A 16,039-nucleotide genomic window follows, 5' to 3' on the forward strand; every position below is an offset into this window, starting at 1 on the left:
TTATTTGCAACACTACCTCCTAACGGGTCTGCGAAGCCGAGCTTGGGGTTAAATGATAGTTTCTATTGGAGGCTTCTTTGATGAAATTATGCTCTAACTTTATTGGGATGCCAATGTATCTTTCCTCCATGTATTCATTATTTATGAGGGAGTGATCATTACCATTTTGCTAAAGTAAACTACAAAGTCACTAAAGACCAGATGATCTATGCTTTTCTGTTTGTCCATCTCCGATCGGCGGAGATCTAATAATTTGATTTCATTGGATGGGAAATCGTCACCCAGTGTCTATTGTCTATATACAAGGTATGGTTGCACGGAGATAGACTTGCTAGGTTAGCACTCCAACACCCAAGTTAACTCAAGATCTAAGTTGATTATAGGGAGAAATAGAGATCAAAAAGTGAACTTTCCAGTTTGTATGAGATGACTTTTATACCTTGGGCAAGTGGAGTGGATATACTTTGATTTGGGCCTTAGCGATTTAGGCCTTTGGACAACCCATAAAAAATTTGGATTCAGAATTATATAGTTATTTAAAGTATGATTAATTATGGTTACTTAGGAACATATTTAAAGTAAAGAATTAATCGTTTAAGAAATACTTGAAGGAACCCTAATTGATTATAATAATATTGAAGATATGTCATAGGCGATGAATAACAACTAGTCTATACTTGATAAAGAGATTATAAATTCCTATAAGGGTATTCTTGTCCTCTTGAATAAAAGGACGGTATAACTAATTAAATACATATAAGGAGTGACATGTCTCACGGCATATTCTAGATGAATGACCCAAAAGAAGAGCTGGATTTTCAGAGTCATAGTAGGATGTTCATGATCCCAGAAACTAGACTCAGATGATGAGGGACTGTTGTAGTTATGATATGTAGTTTCATATATGTGTATGTGATAGCATATTATTATCTCTATAGTGTATGGGATTGAATATGTCCAAGTTTTGTTTTAAGATGTTGAGTATCTCGGGTATTTTAATAGTTTTTAATCAATAGCGGTAGTAGGTTAAAGGTGAAGTAGCAAGTCATACAGATGACTTATAAAGATGATTCAGAGTGTCAAGCAAAGGCAAGACGAAGATGAGTTGAAGGGATGCTTAGTGATTATCAGATATTCATCATTCCTCTATGTATTTATTGTGTACCTAGGTCAATGTACTCTTGATGTATAATCACACTATTTGGATGTATCACCACCAATTATGATAGTGTCTTGTATTGATATTCTAGATTATTAAATGTGTGATATTACAGTTGTATAACTATTTAAATATATGGTATGAACTCGTGTATATGATGTAAATATATATTTTTTGGTTTTGGCAAAGTAGCAATTTAAACATATGTTACGAAATTTTTGCCATATATATATATATATATATATATATATATATATATATATATATATATATATATATATATATATATATATATATATATATATATATATATATATATATATATATATATATATATATATATATTATAGATACACGATATTTCACATCAGTTAAGCTGCATAATAGATATGAAAATTTATCGATATCCTTTAGGTCACTGACCTGACCGAGATGAAAAAGCAATGGATATCCCACTGGTCACACACGTGACTGAGAGGAAAAGTTGGGATATTCATTGATTTATCCTTTGGTTACATTGTAGATTTGAGGTGAAAATAATTTTTTACCTCGAGTAATCACTTGATGTGAAAAAATACATATTTGTCATAACACACCACCTTACATTAAAAGGTCATCCATTTTGAAATGTCTATTTAATCCGATGAGAATTTATCGAAGAATCAAGAAATTAAACAAAAAGAGAAACAACTAGTACAATTAAGATGCATCCTAATAATTATTCATAATATAGATATTTTAAAGAATTGGATGGTTAAAGATGCTATAAACACTAATGACATAGAAAATCATTTTATAGAAGTGATATCTAAGAAAACACCTAAAATGTGCCCACGTGTTTTAATTACAAAACAACCGACAAAGAAAATAAATATATGTAATTTGTTCAATTCTCAAATTATTTAGTCTTAAATGCACTTTTGGTCACCTATTTAAGTGTTTTTAACTTCTTGGTCTTTGATCCCTCAAATTTACATCCCTTGGAACTTTTCTACCCCCTCCCACTTTTGCACATATGTCATCCTTGTTTGAAACGCGGAACTACAACTATGACTTCAAGCCAACATTTCTGTTAATTCATTTTAATTAAACTGGAATGGGTTTTTCAAAAACACTCTTAATATATTTAATATACAAATTTATAATTTTTTATTGTAAAATGATCAGAAATAAAATGATTTTTTGAACTCTCTCTTCCATTTGTATGAACCTCTTAATTCTCTTCTCCTTCAAACACATCTCATTCACCATTTGCGACCATGAAATTAACATATAAACACAAATAGCTTCCCCGAATCAATCAACTTGCATAATTTATTTTCTAGGTTTAGAAGTAAGGTAATGTTAGGGTTTTTTAAGATGAGTAAATAAAGTTCTCAATGCGATAGGAACCAAAAAGTCAAGCACTATCAAAATAAATGCTATGTGCAAAATAGGTGTTACGATACACATTATGAACCTGTTATTATGAAACTTATGCAGACATTATGCACACCTTATGCGTCATGTTTTGAATGTCTTTTACGAACCTATTGTTATGAACCTTATGCAAATAAGTCCTTATGCAGACATTTTACGCACCTTATACATAATATTTGGACAGTATCATAACAATATTTATGCATACATTATTGTTTTAATAGAATTGTTTTAATATTATGCAAACCTTGACATACTTCCTTCTTTAAACATAAACATAATTCTTTTGACATAATTCATTCCTCGAACATAAGCATAATTATTTTGACAAAATTCATTCCTTAAACATATATAATTGATCAACATAATTCATTCATTAGTCAATTGTGTTAAAATATAGTGGATCACTTTTTAGGACATAATAACCTAAAACCTAATCACCTAAAAGCTAAACAACACATGATTTGAAAAAAACACCAAAAACCTAATCAACTAAACACTTTTGGATCACACAAACATCTATTTCATTAGTGTTGAAGCAACTAATCCAAAAAACATCATGAAGATGATCATCACATTGAACTTCAATTACTTCTTCAATATATTCATTTTAATCTTCATTTCTTCATCCTTTGCTTTGTAGTAATTAACCTCTTATTTATCTTCATTTAGATTCTTTAGTAATAAGAAGATTATTTTCTTTGCTCTAAGATTCATCTCTTCATCCAACTAAATAAAATGACTATATTACTTGTAGTTGTGAACCTGGAAGAATCATTGGAGATGAAAGAATATGAATGAATTGTAAATCGTGACCTATATACAAGAAGACAACTTCAAAATCTACAGAAGTGAAAACATACCTTATACATCCTACAACCATATAAATAATGACTTGGGTTTGCACCAATCCATATCGTCATCAGAGGAGCATCAAGACCGTAATTTCATTTGTATCTCAAAGGATTAGTTGTTTTCCTGGATGAAAATTGAGTGTTGTGATATCTTGAATGGTTAGGATATTTTATTCTTACTTTGTTTGCGAAATATAAATTTCTAGGGTTCTTATGGCTTTGGAATGAAAAAGATAAATGTGTGTGTGAAGGAAGAAAATGAGAGAATATGAGATGAAAATGAGATATTTTGGGTAATGGAAAAAGGAATACTTACAATTTTTAATAAATCATTTAAATGTAGTAAGAGTTCTATTTTAATAATATTCTAATTTATTTAAAAAATAAAAATACATAAATGTTGACTTGGCGCCACAATGGTAGTGCCACGTATCGAAGGAGGACACCACATGTGCAAAAGTGGACGGAGATAAAAAAAATCTCAAGGAAAGTAAAGTTGAGCTGCGAAAAAGCTTGATTTTGAAATAGAGGAGCCAAAAAGTTAAAAACATCTAACTAGAAGGGCTAAAAAAGTGGACGGAGATAAAAAAAATCTCAAGAAAAGTAAAGTTGAGCTGCGAAAAAGCTTGATTTTGAAATAGAGGAGCCAAAAAATTAAAAACATCTAACTAGAAGGGCTAAAAGGGCATTTAATCCAATTATTTATTTTTATTTTTATTTTCTTAATTCTCTTTTCTATGTGGATTAGAACCATCCCCTTAACTTTGTATCTTTTTCCTTTTATATTATAGTATTTTACCTTTTAACAAAATATACCTACAAAAAATTACTCAAATTTTAAATTTAATTAAAAAAACTTTATTATAAAAAAATAACATAACTTTAAATAAATAAAATTGGATACTTTAATCAATAATACAATTACTTTTGAGTTGTCACTCTTAGTGAATTCAACTCATCTTTTTTTTTTTAATATCTATATAAACATAAGAATAACAACCACATCATTGCATTTCCTCTTTACTCTTTTTTATCTTAAGTATTATTATCTTGATTAGAATGGAATCAAAGAAAAAAACAAGAGGAAAACAAAAGTTAGTGATGAGGAAGATTGAAGATATAGACAATCTCTTTGTAACATTTACAAAAAGAAAAACAGGTATTTACAACAAGGCCACAGAATTATCAACACTTTGTGGGGCTAAGGTTGATATTCTTATGATTTCTCCAACTGGAAATCCATTTTGTTATGGAGAACCTTCTTCCAAATCTTTGGTAAGAACAAGTTTAAAGGAAGAAACTTCATCAATGGAAGATCTAATAAAAAGACAAATGGTTGAAAAACTTAATATGAAAAACGATCAATTGATGGACGAAATCCATGTAGCAAAAGCTCAACGGGAAACATTGACTGCGTCAAATAGTTCTGGTTGGTGGGAGATAAAAGAGAAAGGTAGATATGATCATAAAATTGATGAACATATAAAGAATATCACACATCAAATGATAAATGAAGTAATAAGTCAGGGAGGAGAGATTGATTCTCATGGTACGTATAAAACATGCATGCATCTAATAAAATATATATTATATCTTAGATTACATTCAATATATTAATGATGTCAAATGACATCATTTTTGTTATAGCAAATTATTTCTTAGATAAATGGAATGGATTCGGTTCAGATCCTACCTGTCGCTTTGGGAGCAACAACAATGGTTCTGAAATTGAAGCAGGTAAGAATACTCATCCTTATACAAACATTAAATATTAATATTCCAAATGATGAATCTACCTAACATATATTATTTGAAATTTTTTTAATGAAGGTGAAAGATCAAACCATTATGATCCAAAAAATAAAGGTAAGTCTATTATGTTTGGTGGCGCAAGCGGAAGTGGAACTGAGAGTTAGTCGTCCGATATATTATTTCAGTGTGGACATGGCTCCAAAGGCTCCAAAGGCTCCAACTACTTTCTCATTTTCATTTACTTTTCTTTTATAGTCCAATTGTAAGATGTGATTGTATTGAGTTTCAAAGATACTATTGATTTTTGTTTACTCCTTGGTTGTAGTCCATTTTCTTTTTAAATATAATATTTTATAATTAATACATATATTAACTAAATGACTCAATTAGAAACGAAAAAAATTAACAACAACTTTGAAAATATATATATATATATATATATATATATATATATATATATATATATATATATATATATATATATATATATATATATATATATATATATATATATATATATATATATATATATATATATATATATATATATATTTAAGCGGGTCTAATGGTCGCCCTTATGTACTAGTCCTGAGGATAGCTTGTTTTTAAGGGTCGGGCTAAAAAAAATTTGAAAAATATAAACTTTAATTTTAAGGCTTAAGCTCTACGATTTTTCGGGAATGACGGACCTATCCATATGAGCTAACTCATTTTGTCGGCTTTATATATAAAAATCACTCACCATTTTTTACACATAACATTTAATAATAATAAAATAGTCTACCTAATCATATATTGATTTTATTTGTGCTAATAAAATAACTTGTGATCTATTGAAGTAGAGTGATAGATAAGGGGATGAATGAGTGCTTAAGATTATATCATATACTCTATTTTGGATGGTATTTTTGGCAAAAAAAAAATTGAGTTTATTAATTACAAGGATTGTGTGAAGATTTTTTTTAAATATTCAATTTTAAAAAAAAAATCCAAAAATATCCATATTTTCAAAAAAATTACATATATAGGCATTTTTTCCCCTAAAATGGCCATGGGCGCCACCCTAGATGGCGCCTACCCTTAAATTTAGGGCAAGTCGCCACTAGGAGTGGCACCTACACCTAATTCCATTTTTTTTATTTTTTGTTTTTTATTTTTATTTTTTTTAATATGTTTTTTATTATTTTTTTAATTTTTTAAAATCTTTTTTAACTTATTTTAAATTTATTAATTTATATTTATTATAATTTAAATTAATTTATATTAATACATATATATAAATAATATTATTTACAAGATATATATATATATATATATATATATATATATATATATATATATATATATATATATATATATATATTAATATTTATATATAAATTTAATTTATGACTAAATAATATTATTTATAAATTTTTGGGAGAATTAGGGTTAATCATGTTAGGGTTAATTAATCAATTATAATTAGGGTTTATTGATCGGTTATAATTAGAGTTTGGTAGTTATGACCTAATTCAAACCCTAATTCTCCCTAAGACTAATTAAACAAGTGCGACACTAATTAGGGTTAAGTACATTGATGTACAACCTTGATTTTCTCCTATAAATAAAGTGTTATTTCCTTGCATTTTCTTCACCACTATTTCCTATCACTTTCTCTATCAAGTTGAGTTCATGGCATCCCCCAGACTGTCATCATGGCAGCGAACATCATCAAGGCGGCCGGATCCTGAACCAGTAATCTTAAAAAGGGATGGGCATGTTATTTTCTCGCCTGTGAAACCCCCAATGGAGATGAAATTTTGGAACATCCGTTCGTTGGACCAACTAAAAAGGTCCTTGATGTCTTGGTTAGAGGGAGATTACCAACCTGGTGAAGTCATCAGAAGGATTCAAAGGCTTAGAAGAAGGTTCTCATTTGAAACTGGAGAAACGGAATGTTGGTGGGTTGAAGTTGAAAGCGACATTGATTGCATCCAAATGATGCATGGATCAGATGACATAGTGTTAACTGTTGTAATTTTCTAGATTTTAATGGTCGTTTGTGTTGTTGTTCTTGTATTTGTTATTGTTTTATTACTTGTTCTTGTTTTAGTACTTGTTCTTGTTCCAGTATTTGTTTTTGTTTTAGTAATTGTTGTTGTAATGTTAGATGTCTGTGTTTGTTGTTCCAGTGTCAACTTCTATTTGGAATAAAAAGTAAACTTTATTGATAAATAGCATTTGTACACAGAGTTATGAATATGAAAACTATGTTGTGGAACTAGATCCACGATATGGACATTTGTTCTTATTATGCCCCAGTTGTCGACATATGCTACACTTCCTCTGCATTTTCTCTGCGACGTCCATTTCAGTTCTAATGCGCCTGCTGTTTGGGCGCCCACTTTTACTCTGCCGCATCGATTCGTTGTGCCAAACAATTTCCCCGTCATACTCTGGCCAATATGCCTCCAATGCTACCACCGGAAAGGGATTGTCGTATACATTTAGCAATGTTGCAACTTTGTAGATGGGAGACACTAGCGACAATGCATCAAAGTGGCTGTGTGAACACGCTGCAATGACATGGGAACAAGGCATACGATAGGCCTGAAATTGACCACAGTCGCACCAACAGTCTAGTATTAGGACCCTATACTCTTGTCTGGGCAGCCCCTGGTTGTGGTCAATTGTTTCCTTGACACTAAAAGTGTGGCCATGGCGGTCGAATTCCGTAACCCGATGGTTGCTGGCTTTGGCAGATTCCTGCCTCATAAACTTCATGCAGGCATCACTATACACTTGACTCGTCTGTAACACTGCATGCCAGCGCTTGCCTCTTGTTACGAACAACGTTGCCATCCAAAAATAAGTCGCACTCACCAAAGCGGTTACCGGGAGGTTACGTATGCCCTTAAAGACGCCGTTCATTGATTCCACAAGATTTGTTGTCATGTGGCCCCACCTCACCCCATCGTCGTATGACCTAGTCCACTTTGCTCTGTCAATATTATCGATCCACCTCCCTGCATCAGAATTTGCCAACATTATTTCCCGACGGTAGTATTGGAATCCAGGTTGGTTTAATGCATACCCCGCGTTTATCAAATTTTGCTTCAAGAAAGTATCTTTGAACTCCCGCACAAAATTTTAAGCAATATGATTGATGCAGTAGACATGCGTAGATGGGGGGTCATGCCAACCATTTGCTGGATTATTGTATGCACTGTCTATAGAAGCGTGCCTGTCAGAAATCACACAGATGCCAGCTTGTGGAGTCACGTGCGTTCGGAGATTCTTAAGGAAGAAACTCCAAGCAGCAGTCGTTTCTCCTTCTACCAATGCAAAGGCTATTGGGAAAATATTAGAATTTCCATCTTGTGCGACCGCCATCAATAACGATCCTTTGTATTTCCCATACAGCCAAGTTCCATCGACTTGAATAAGCGGCTTGCAGAATGTGAAACCGATGATGCGGGGACGGAATGCCCAGAAAAGTCTATGGAATATTCCATTACCTTCTAGACGAGTTCCGTCAGGGGATTGTGCCGGCAAGGTCTCCATTATAGAAACCGTCCCAAGTGAATACAAATGTAGTGTAGCCAGGTAGCGCGGAAGTTGTTTGTATGATTCCTCCCAATTACCGTATACCAGTTCAATTGCCTTGGTTTTCGCTAACCAAGCCTTTCTGTACGATGGTGTATATTTGAAAATAGCAACACAATGGGAGATAATAGTTTTGACCTTGAGTGACGGGTCAGCTTCAACAAGAGGTATTATGGAATGGCAAATCATATCATGGCTAAGTTTGCGATGATCCTGTGCCATGTTTGTGTTGACGCAAGTGTGAGCTTGAGAAATAGACCCTATCACCCACGCATTATGTTTCTTCTTGTACGATGCCATCAACCTATACCCACACTCCGGGTTTTTGCATAAAATAACGTATCTTTTCGGGTTTGATTTGTTAACATCGTAGTCAACACAGTTTTTCAAGTGCCAGTTTTTTATTGCTAACAGACACTCAGACAAGACAAGACAAGACAAGACTTTAATGTATTTCCCACCTAGAGTGGCGAGTTCATGTCTTATCCTGACCTACTGATGCATGTAGTAGACGTGTCAAAATTATTACATGCATGCAGCTCCACCTAGCCTGCAAGATTCTCAGACAGGACAAGACTTTAATGTATTCGCCACCTAGAGTGGCGAGTTCATGTCTTATCCTGACCTACTGATGCATGTAGTAGACGTGTCTTATGTGAAGACATGCACGCAGCTCCACCTAGCCTGCAAGATTCCCAACCAACTTTGCATGCGTTGCTCCTTCCCAGATTTTTGCATGCGTTACACGTGTCCAATTTTTTTACATATTCATACTATTTGAATACGGTTATAAATAGCAGGTCATTCTTGAAAATTTTCATCAGCCACTAACACTTTTATTCAGAGAACTCCGGCGAAACTTTTCATCAACAAACCTATGTTCTACATTGCAATCATGTCTCTTCTTACCATGGGCCAAGAACATAGAGGCACTAGGGCAAACATTGCCTCATTCGTAAGTTTTTCTTGAACATTGCCTCTTTCGTATGTTTACAATTTATTTTTTAAAACTCCAATCTAATGATTGTTTATATTGTTTGTTTTTAAAGGATCCCAAGAAATTTCGTCAACGTTCACACCCTATGCCTTATCCAGACCCATGGTGCGTACCTTACATAGAGCGTGCGGGGTTCAGTCATGTTATGCATGTGGTAAATGCCACAATTGATGTGAAATTTATTCTTGCTTTGTGTGAACGTTGGAGACCAGATACACACACTTTTCACCTACCAATTGGTGAATGTACCGTCACACTAGAGGACGTGTACATGCTTTTGGGTCTTCGAATAGATGGTAAGCCTGTGACTGGAAATGTTCAACAGCCCAACGAACTATGTGTTCAAATGTTGGGCGTAGATCTGGTCGAGGGTGAGGGATCTGCAAAAGCAAGGGGCAAGGGTATTAAACTATCGAGCCTCCAATTCTACCACGACTCTATAAATTTGACTAAGGATTCGTCCGAACAAGAAAAAATAATAAAAACAAGGTTTTACATTATGTTATTGTTTGGGAACTTGCTATTTCCTGAAGGCACGGGAAATAGCATAAACTTTATGTACTTGAATTTGCTCGAGGACATAGATAGAATAAGCACGTATAGTTGGGGTTCTGCTGTATTGGCTTTCCTATATAGCTCTTTGTGTAAAAATGCACAAAATGACCACTGTACATTTTCTGGATGTGCTTTTTTGCTACAAACATGGGAGTGGTGGAGATTGCCGAGGCTAGCCCCCGAAAATCCTAACGTCTACTCCTTCCCCTACGCAACTAGGTAAATTTATGATGTTATTTCATTTTGTATATTTATTCTATAATTATTTGTAAATAATATTATTTATCTTTTTTTGTTTAGGTTCATTGCAACCGGACTAGATTACAGTCTTACCCCGAAAAGTAAAATAATATTTTATCGTCAACTCTTGGATCGTCTCCGAGCAACAGAAGTATTACCACTAAATCATTCATCTTCTAACTAATTTATTAATATCAAGCATTATCAATAAATAACATATTAATTTTTTTCTTTGCAGTTTATTTGGAGGCCATATTTGGGATTGGAACATCAACCCAACCCCGAAGATGCAGCTGTTTGGACAGCAAAAACGGCTATCATGCGGTTCACCACTGTGGAGATGCACCAAAGTGACCGTGTCAAACTGCAATTCGGAATGCATCAAGAAATCCCAGACCCCCAATGTCTTTGGAACCTTGGCATCTTAAAAAAGTCAGCCATCAGTGGTATGCCCAAAATTGGAAGGCATTTGCAAAGGAGTTCCGTAAAATGTGGAAAGAGCGCGCCCACTATGTTCTACAATTTCCGGTGGCGCCCAACGAAATGAAGCCGACAAGGGAATATGTGGATTGGTATAGAGCAAATACAAATCCAGAAATGATTGTGTCTGACCCGTTCTATTTGGACGATCCCCGAATGCAACAACCATATTTCCAACAACAACAACCACCACAATATTCCCAACAACAACAAGCACCAAAATATTACCAACAACAACAACCACCACCATATTACCAACAACAACCACCACCATCGTATTACCAACAACAACAACCACCACCGTATTACCAACAACAGCCACCACAACACATGTCCACCCCCCAACCAAATCAACACTACATACCATAAACTCAACCCCAATATCATGAAGATTACCAACACCAACCTCAACATTCCCACCACCATCAATATTCCCAACACCTACCACAAACTCAATCCCCCCACCAACACCAATCCCAACATTTTCATCACGACGATGTCCCGGGCTCTTCCAGTCATCCACTTAGCCCCGACACAGGTATACAAGAGGATTACCAACAAGACTACTACACACCACAACAGACATTGTTCTTTAGCCAACCTGATTCAACCCTCAACTACCAAAGGCCACATTTCGAGGGCGCACCCAACAGGAGTCAGTTTGTCCCACTGAGACAAAGCTTTGAGGGCGCAGAGGGCACCCGCCTTTCCTACAGCATTGAAGGGACTTCGACCCAACCACAACGGCAAACGGCAAAGAGACGCGTTAGGACTAGGGATGGGAATAGGGAAGCACCACCACCACGTGAGCCGTCTAGACGAGTAGTTAGACCTCCCCCGTGCGGATCGTACCAGGGACCGCATAATATGTGATAAATCCCAAATTAATAATGCATTTTAATCATATCTTTATAATATTTGTCTTGTGTATTATTTTAATATAAATATATTGTGTTTATTAATATAATTAATATATATATATATATATATATATATATATATATTATATATATATACATATATATATATATATATATATATATATATATATATATATATATATATATATATATATATATATATATATATATATATATATCTTGTGTATTTTACAAATATATACATAATATTATTTATTTACATGTATATAAATTAATATATATATATATATATATATATATATATTATATATATATATATATATATATATATCTTGTGTATTTTACAAATATATACATAATATTATTTATTTACATGTATATAAATTAATATATATATATATATATATATATATATATATATATATTGTAAATAATATTATTTATATATATATATATGTATTAATATAAATTATAATAAATATAAATTAATAAATTTAAAATAAGTTTAAAAAGATTTAAAAAAATTAAAAAATAATTAAAAATATATTTAAAAAAATTAAAAACAAAAAAACAAAAAAAACATAAAAAAATGGAATTAGGAGTAGGCGCCACTCCTTGGCGACTTGCCCTAAATTTAAGGGTAGACGCCATCTAGGATGGCGCCCATGGCCATTTTAGGGCAAAAAATGCCCATATATGTAATTTTTTTGAAAATATGAGTATTTTTGGATTTTTTTTTTAAAAATTGAATATTTAAATAAATCTTCGGATTGTGTGAGTTGGAACTTCTTAAGGTATTTGTTTGACAAATTGAAGTTTGGAGATGGATGGAAAGCTTGGATGAAAGCTATCATATTTACGAGTTCTATGTCTGTTTTTAATTAACAGAAGTGCTGCTAAGGACTTTAATGTGGGAAAGGGTTTGAGGCAATGAGACCCTATGTCTGCTTTCCTTTTCATTCTTATAATGGAGGGTCTCACATAGATAATGAAGAAAACGATGATGTTGAAAGATTTTTTAAGGTTTAAGCTGAATGATGATGTAACTTTCAATATTTCAGTTTATGGACGACACTCTCATTGTAGGTGAGATCAGTTGGGAAAACCTTTGGAGCATAGTATCAATGCTTAGAGGTTTTGAATTAGTCTTGGGGCTTCGAGTCAATTTCTTCAAGAGTAGTTTTTGTGGAGTCAATGTTAAGTCTAACTTCCTTGATATCGCCTCAACTTTCCTGTTCTATGGAATAAATTCTCTCCCTCTCAATTTTTTTGGAGTTTAGGTTGGAGATAGCCCTAGGAAATCTAGGATGTGGGAGAGTGTTATTGATAATGTGCGGAAAAGATTGACAGTTTTGCAGTTTGGAAAGATAAAAGCATGTTAGTGGATGGGATAGTTGTAATGATTAATTATGTGTTGAATGCTTTTCCCATTTATACTTTGTCTTTTTACAAAACTCCTTCCAAAGTAATAAACGAATGTGTAAAAATTCAAAGTAATTTTCTATGGATTGGAACTGATCTTAAAAAGTTTATTCATTGGGTTAGTTGGAAGAACGTTTGTTTGGAAAAATATAAGGGAGGCTGATGTATCAAGGGTATTGAGACTTGCAATAAGTCGCTTTTATTAAAATGGAAATATAGAAATATTCAAGAAAGTGATGATATTTGGATGGGAATTCTTAAGCATAGGTCTACCAACCTATGGTTGTTAGTGATGAGCAATGAAGGAAAAATATGAAGAAAAACTTATTCAATTTGGTGGTGAGACATTATTTCTTTGGATTTCAACTTGGTTCAACTTAAAGATCAGTTTGCAGGTAACATTAAGTGTAAACTTGGAGATGGAAGTAACATTGTTTTTTGTTCAAATAAGTGGGGGGACAACCAAACCTTCAAAGAGGCATTCCCGGTTTTGTATCAACACTCGTCTCAGCCAAAAAATAGACTGGTAGACATGGGAGTTTGGAGCGGGATAACATGGTCTTGGAACTTAAATTTTTCGTCTCTTTATGAAGTTTATGATTCCTCTTGGGAGCAGCAGGAGTTACTTTTGTTTCTGTAATACACTACGCCCATTCCAAATAAGTCAGATTATTTCGAATGGGAGTTAAATGAAACTAAATGCTTCTCGGTTAAGTCTTGTTATGCTTTGTTAGATAGGCTATGTTCATTGATGATGTGGTGTCATGAGTTCTTTCGATATTATGGAAATCAAAGATTCCTTCTAAATTTTATATTTTCATTTGGAGATTATTTCTAGACAGGATCGCAACGAAGAATCAATTGCTGAAGTGAGGTATTATGCATAGCGATGGAGATATGACTTATCCATTATGTTTTTCTGAGGATGAGACTTTATTACACTTATTTCTGAATTGTACAGTAGAAGTGAAAGTGTGGAGGGGTATTGAGAGGTGGTTGGGAATTGAGGTAGATCTAAATATTAATTGTATTGCTTTCTTTCGGTTCTGTAGCTTAATTAGAAAGGAGATTGACAACTATATGGGTAGTATGGTTTGGACAACAACATGATGGTTTATTTGGCTTGGTAGAAATAATACTCTTTTTAGATGGGATTTTTAGAGGTAATGTTATTAACGTAGATGGCACTTTAAATTCCATCAAGTTCCTTACTTGGAGATGGGTTGAAGTAGGCTATATTAGTGGCTTCTCTTTTAACTTTTATGACTGGTCTGTCTGTCTTGTTAACCGTTTGAAGCAGATGTAATATTCCCGCAGTTTTCATTGTAAGGGTTTAGAGTATTCCTTGTACCCCCATTTGATATGATATCTTGCTTATAAAAAAAAAGAGTCTTGTGGCATGAGGTGTAGATTATTCCACTTCTTATTGAAGCTCGACTAATCTTTTTAGATAGCATATTTAAAAAAAAAATGGTGCTTTCCAGTGTGTTTCAAGATCAATATATAATTTCTTGCCTACCCATTCAAGTTGGGTTCATTTCTTCCTCGCCTTCATAAGCATATATGTTAGTCGCCTAACTCCTTTTAATTCAAGCACATTATTAAGACTAATTCAGAAATACTCATTAATGAAAAATAATTCTCACATTATTCAATTGATTACAAAAGCTAGCTATATATACAAGGAAAGAACTAACAGACAACCTAAAAAATAGGAGGAAACCTAACAGCAAAACAGAATGGAAAATAAAATAAAAATAATAAAAGTATCTATATTAAGACACCCCCACAAGCTGGATTATGGAGATTTTGAAGGCCAAGCTTGGAAATATGAGTCCCAAAAGCAAGTTTATACAAAGGTTTGGTTAGAAAATCTTCTATCTGCAAGCGAGTGTGAATGGATGGATTATGGGCAGGTAAATTGTAGAGTTGTTGTCGTAGTAAACTGATGTTGGTTGACTGAAAGAGTAATTCAAATCATGGAACAGGTTATGAAGCCATTGAATCTTGTAGGCCAAACTAGCTAATGCTCGGTATTCCACTTCCGAGCTGCTTTGTGAAACTGTTGTTTGCTTCTTCAATTTCTAATAAATGAGGGACGATCCGAGAAAAATAGCATATCCGGTGATTGATTTTATGGAAGCAGGGCAAACTTTCCGATCAGAATCCACAAAGCCAAATAAAGTTAAATTAGTGGTTGCGGAATAAAATAAGCCACTAGCAGGGAAAGTTTTTAAATATTGTAATATTTGAACATCAACTTTAAAATGAATTATTTTGGGTTTGGAAAGATATTGGCTAAGTTGTTGAACAGAAAAATCAATATCGGGACGAGTTGTAATTAAATATAAAAGCTTTCCGATGAGGTGTCTGTATTGAGTTTCATCCTCTAAAGTAGGAGAGTCAGCACAATCAAGTTTAAGGGAAGGGTCATAGGGAGCCTTAGATAGTTTGGTAGCAAGTTGCCCACAATCTTCCAAAAGTTCCAATGTATATTTTATTTGATTAATAACGATGCCTTTGGAAGAGCAGGCGACTTCAATGTCAAGAAAATATCTAAGATTCCCTAAATTTTTAATTTTAAAACAGTTATGAAGGTGTGATTTAACATATTGAATTTCTGTAAAATCATTTCCATCAAGGACAATGTCATCGACATAAATAAGTAAAGCAATAAAGGAAGAATTGTGAT

The 16,039-nt window shown here is 33.2% G+C and overlaps 1 protein-coding gene and 1 pseudogene across 1 annotated transcript; both read left to right on the forward strand.

The window, feature by feature from the left end:
- The window catches only part of LOC127102576 (myosin-6-like), a 47,592-nt pseudogene extending 43,932 nt beyond the window's left edge, over positions 1 to 3,660 (forward strand).
- An 803-nt stretch (positions 3,661 to 4,463) lies between these two features.
- Positions 4,464 to 5,348, forward strand: LOC127102577 (agamous-like MADS-box protein AGL29). Its single transcript, XM_051039931.1, has 3 exons — positions 4,464 to 4,981; positions 5,080 to 5,169; positions 5,263 to 5,348. Exons 1-3 carry the CDS (start codon positions 4,492 to 4,494, stop codon positions 5,346 to 5,348), a joined length of 666 nt encoding a protein of 221 aa, XP_050895888.1. The 5' UTR covers positions 4,464 to 4,491.
- The last annotated feature ends 10,691 nt before the right edge of the window (positions 5,349 to 16,039 follow it).

This window comes from Lathyrus oleraceus, chromosome 7, assembly GCF_024323335.1.
Source record: "Lathyrus oleraceus cultivar Zhongwan6 chromosome 7, CAAS_Psat_ZW6_1.0, whole genome shotgun sequence".
NCBI classification, from domain to species: domain Eukaryota; kingdom Viridiplantae; phylum Streptophyta; class Magnoliopsida; order Fabales; family Fabaceae; genus Lathyrus; species Lathyrus oleraceus.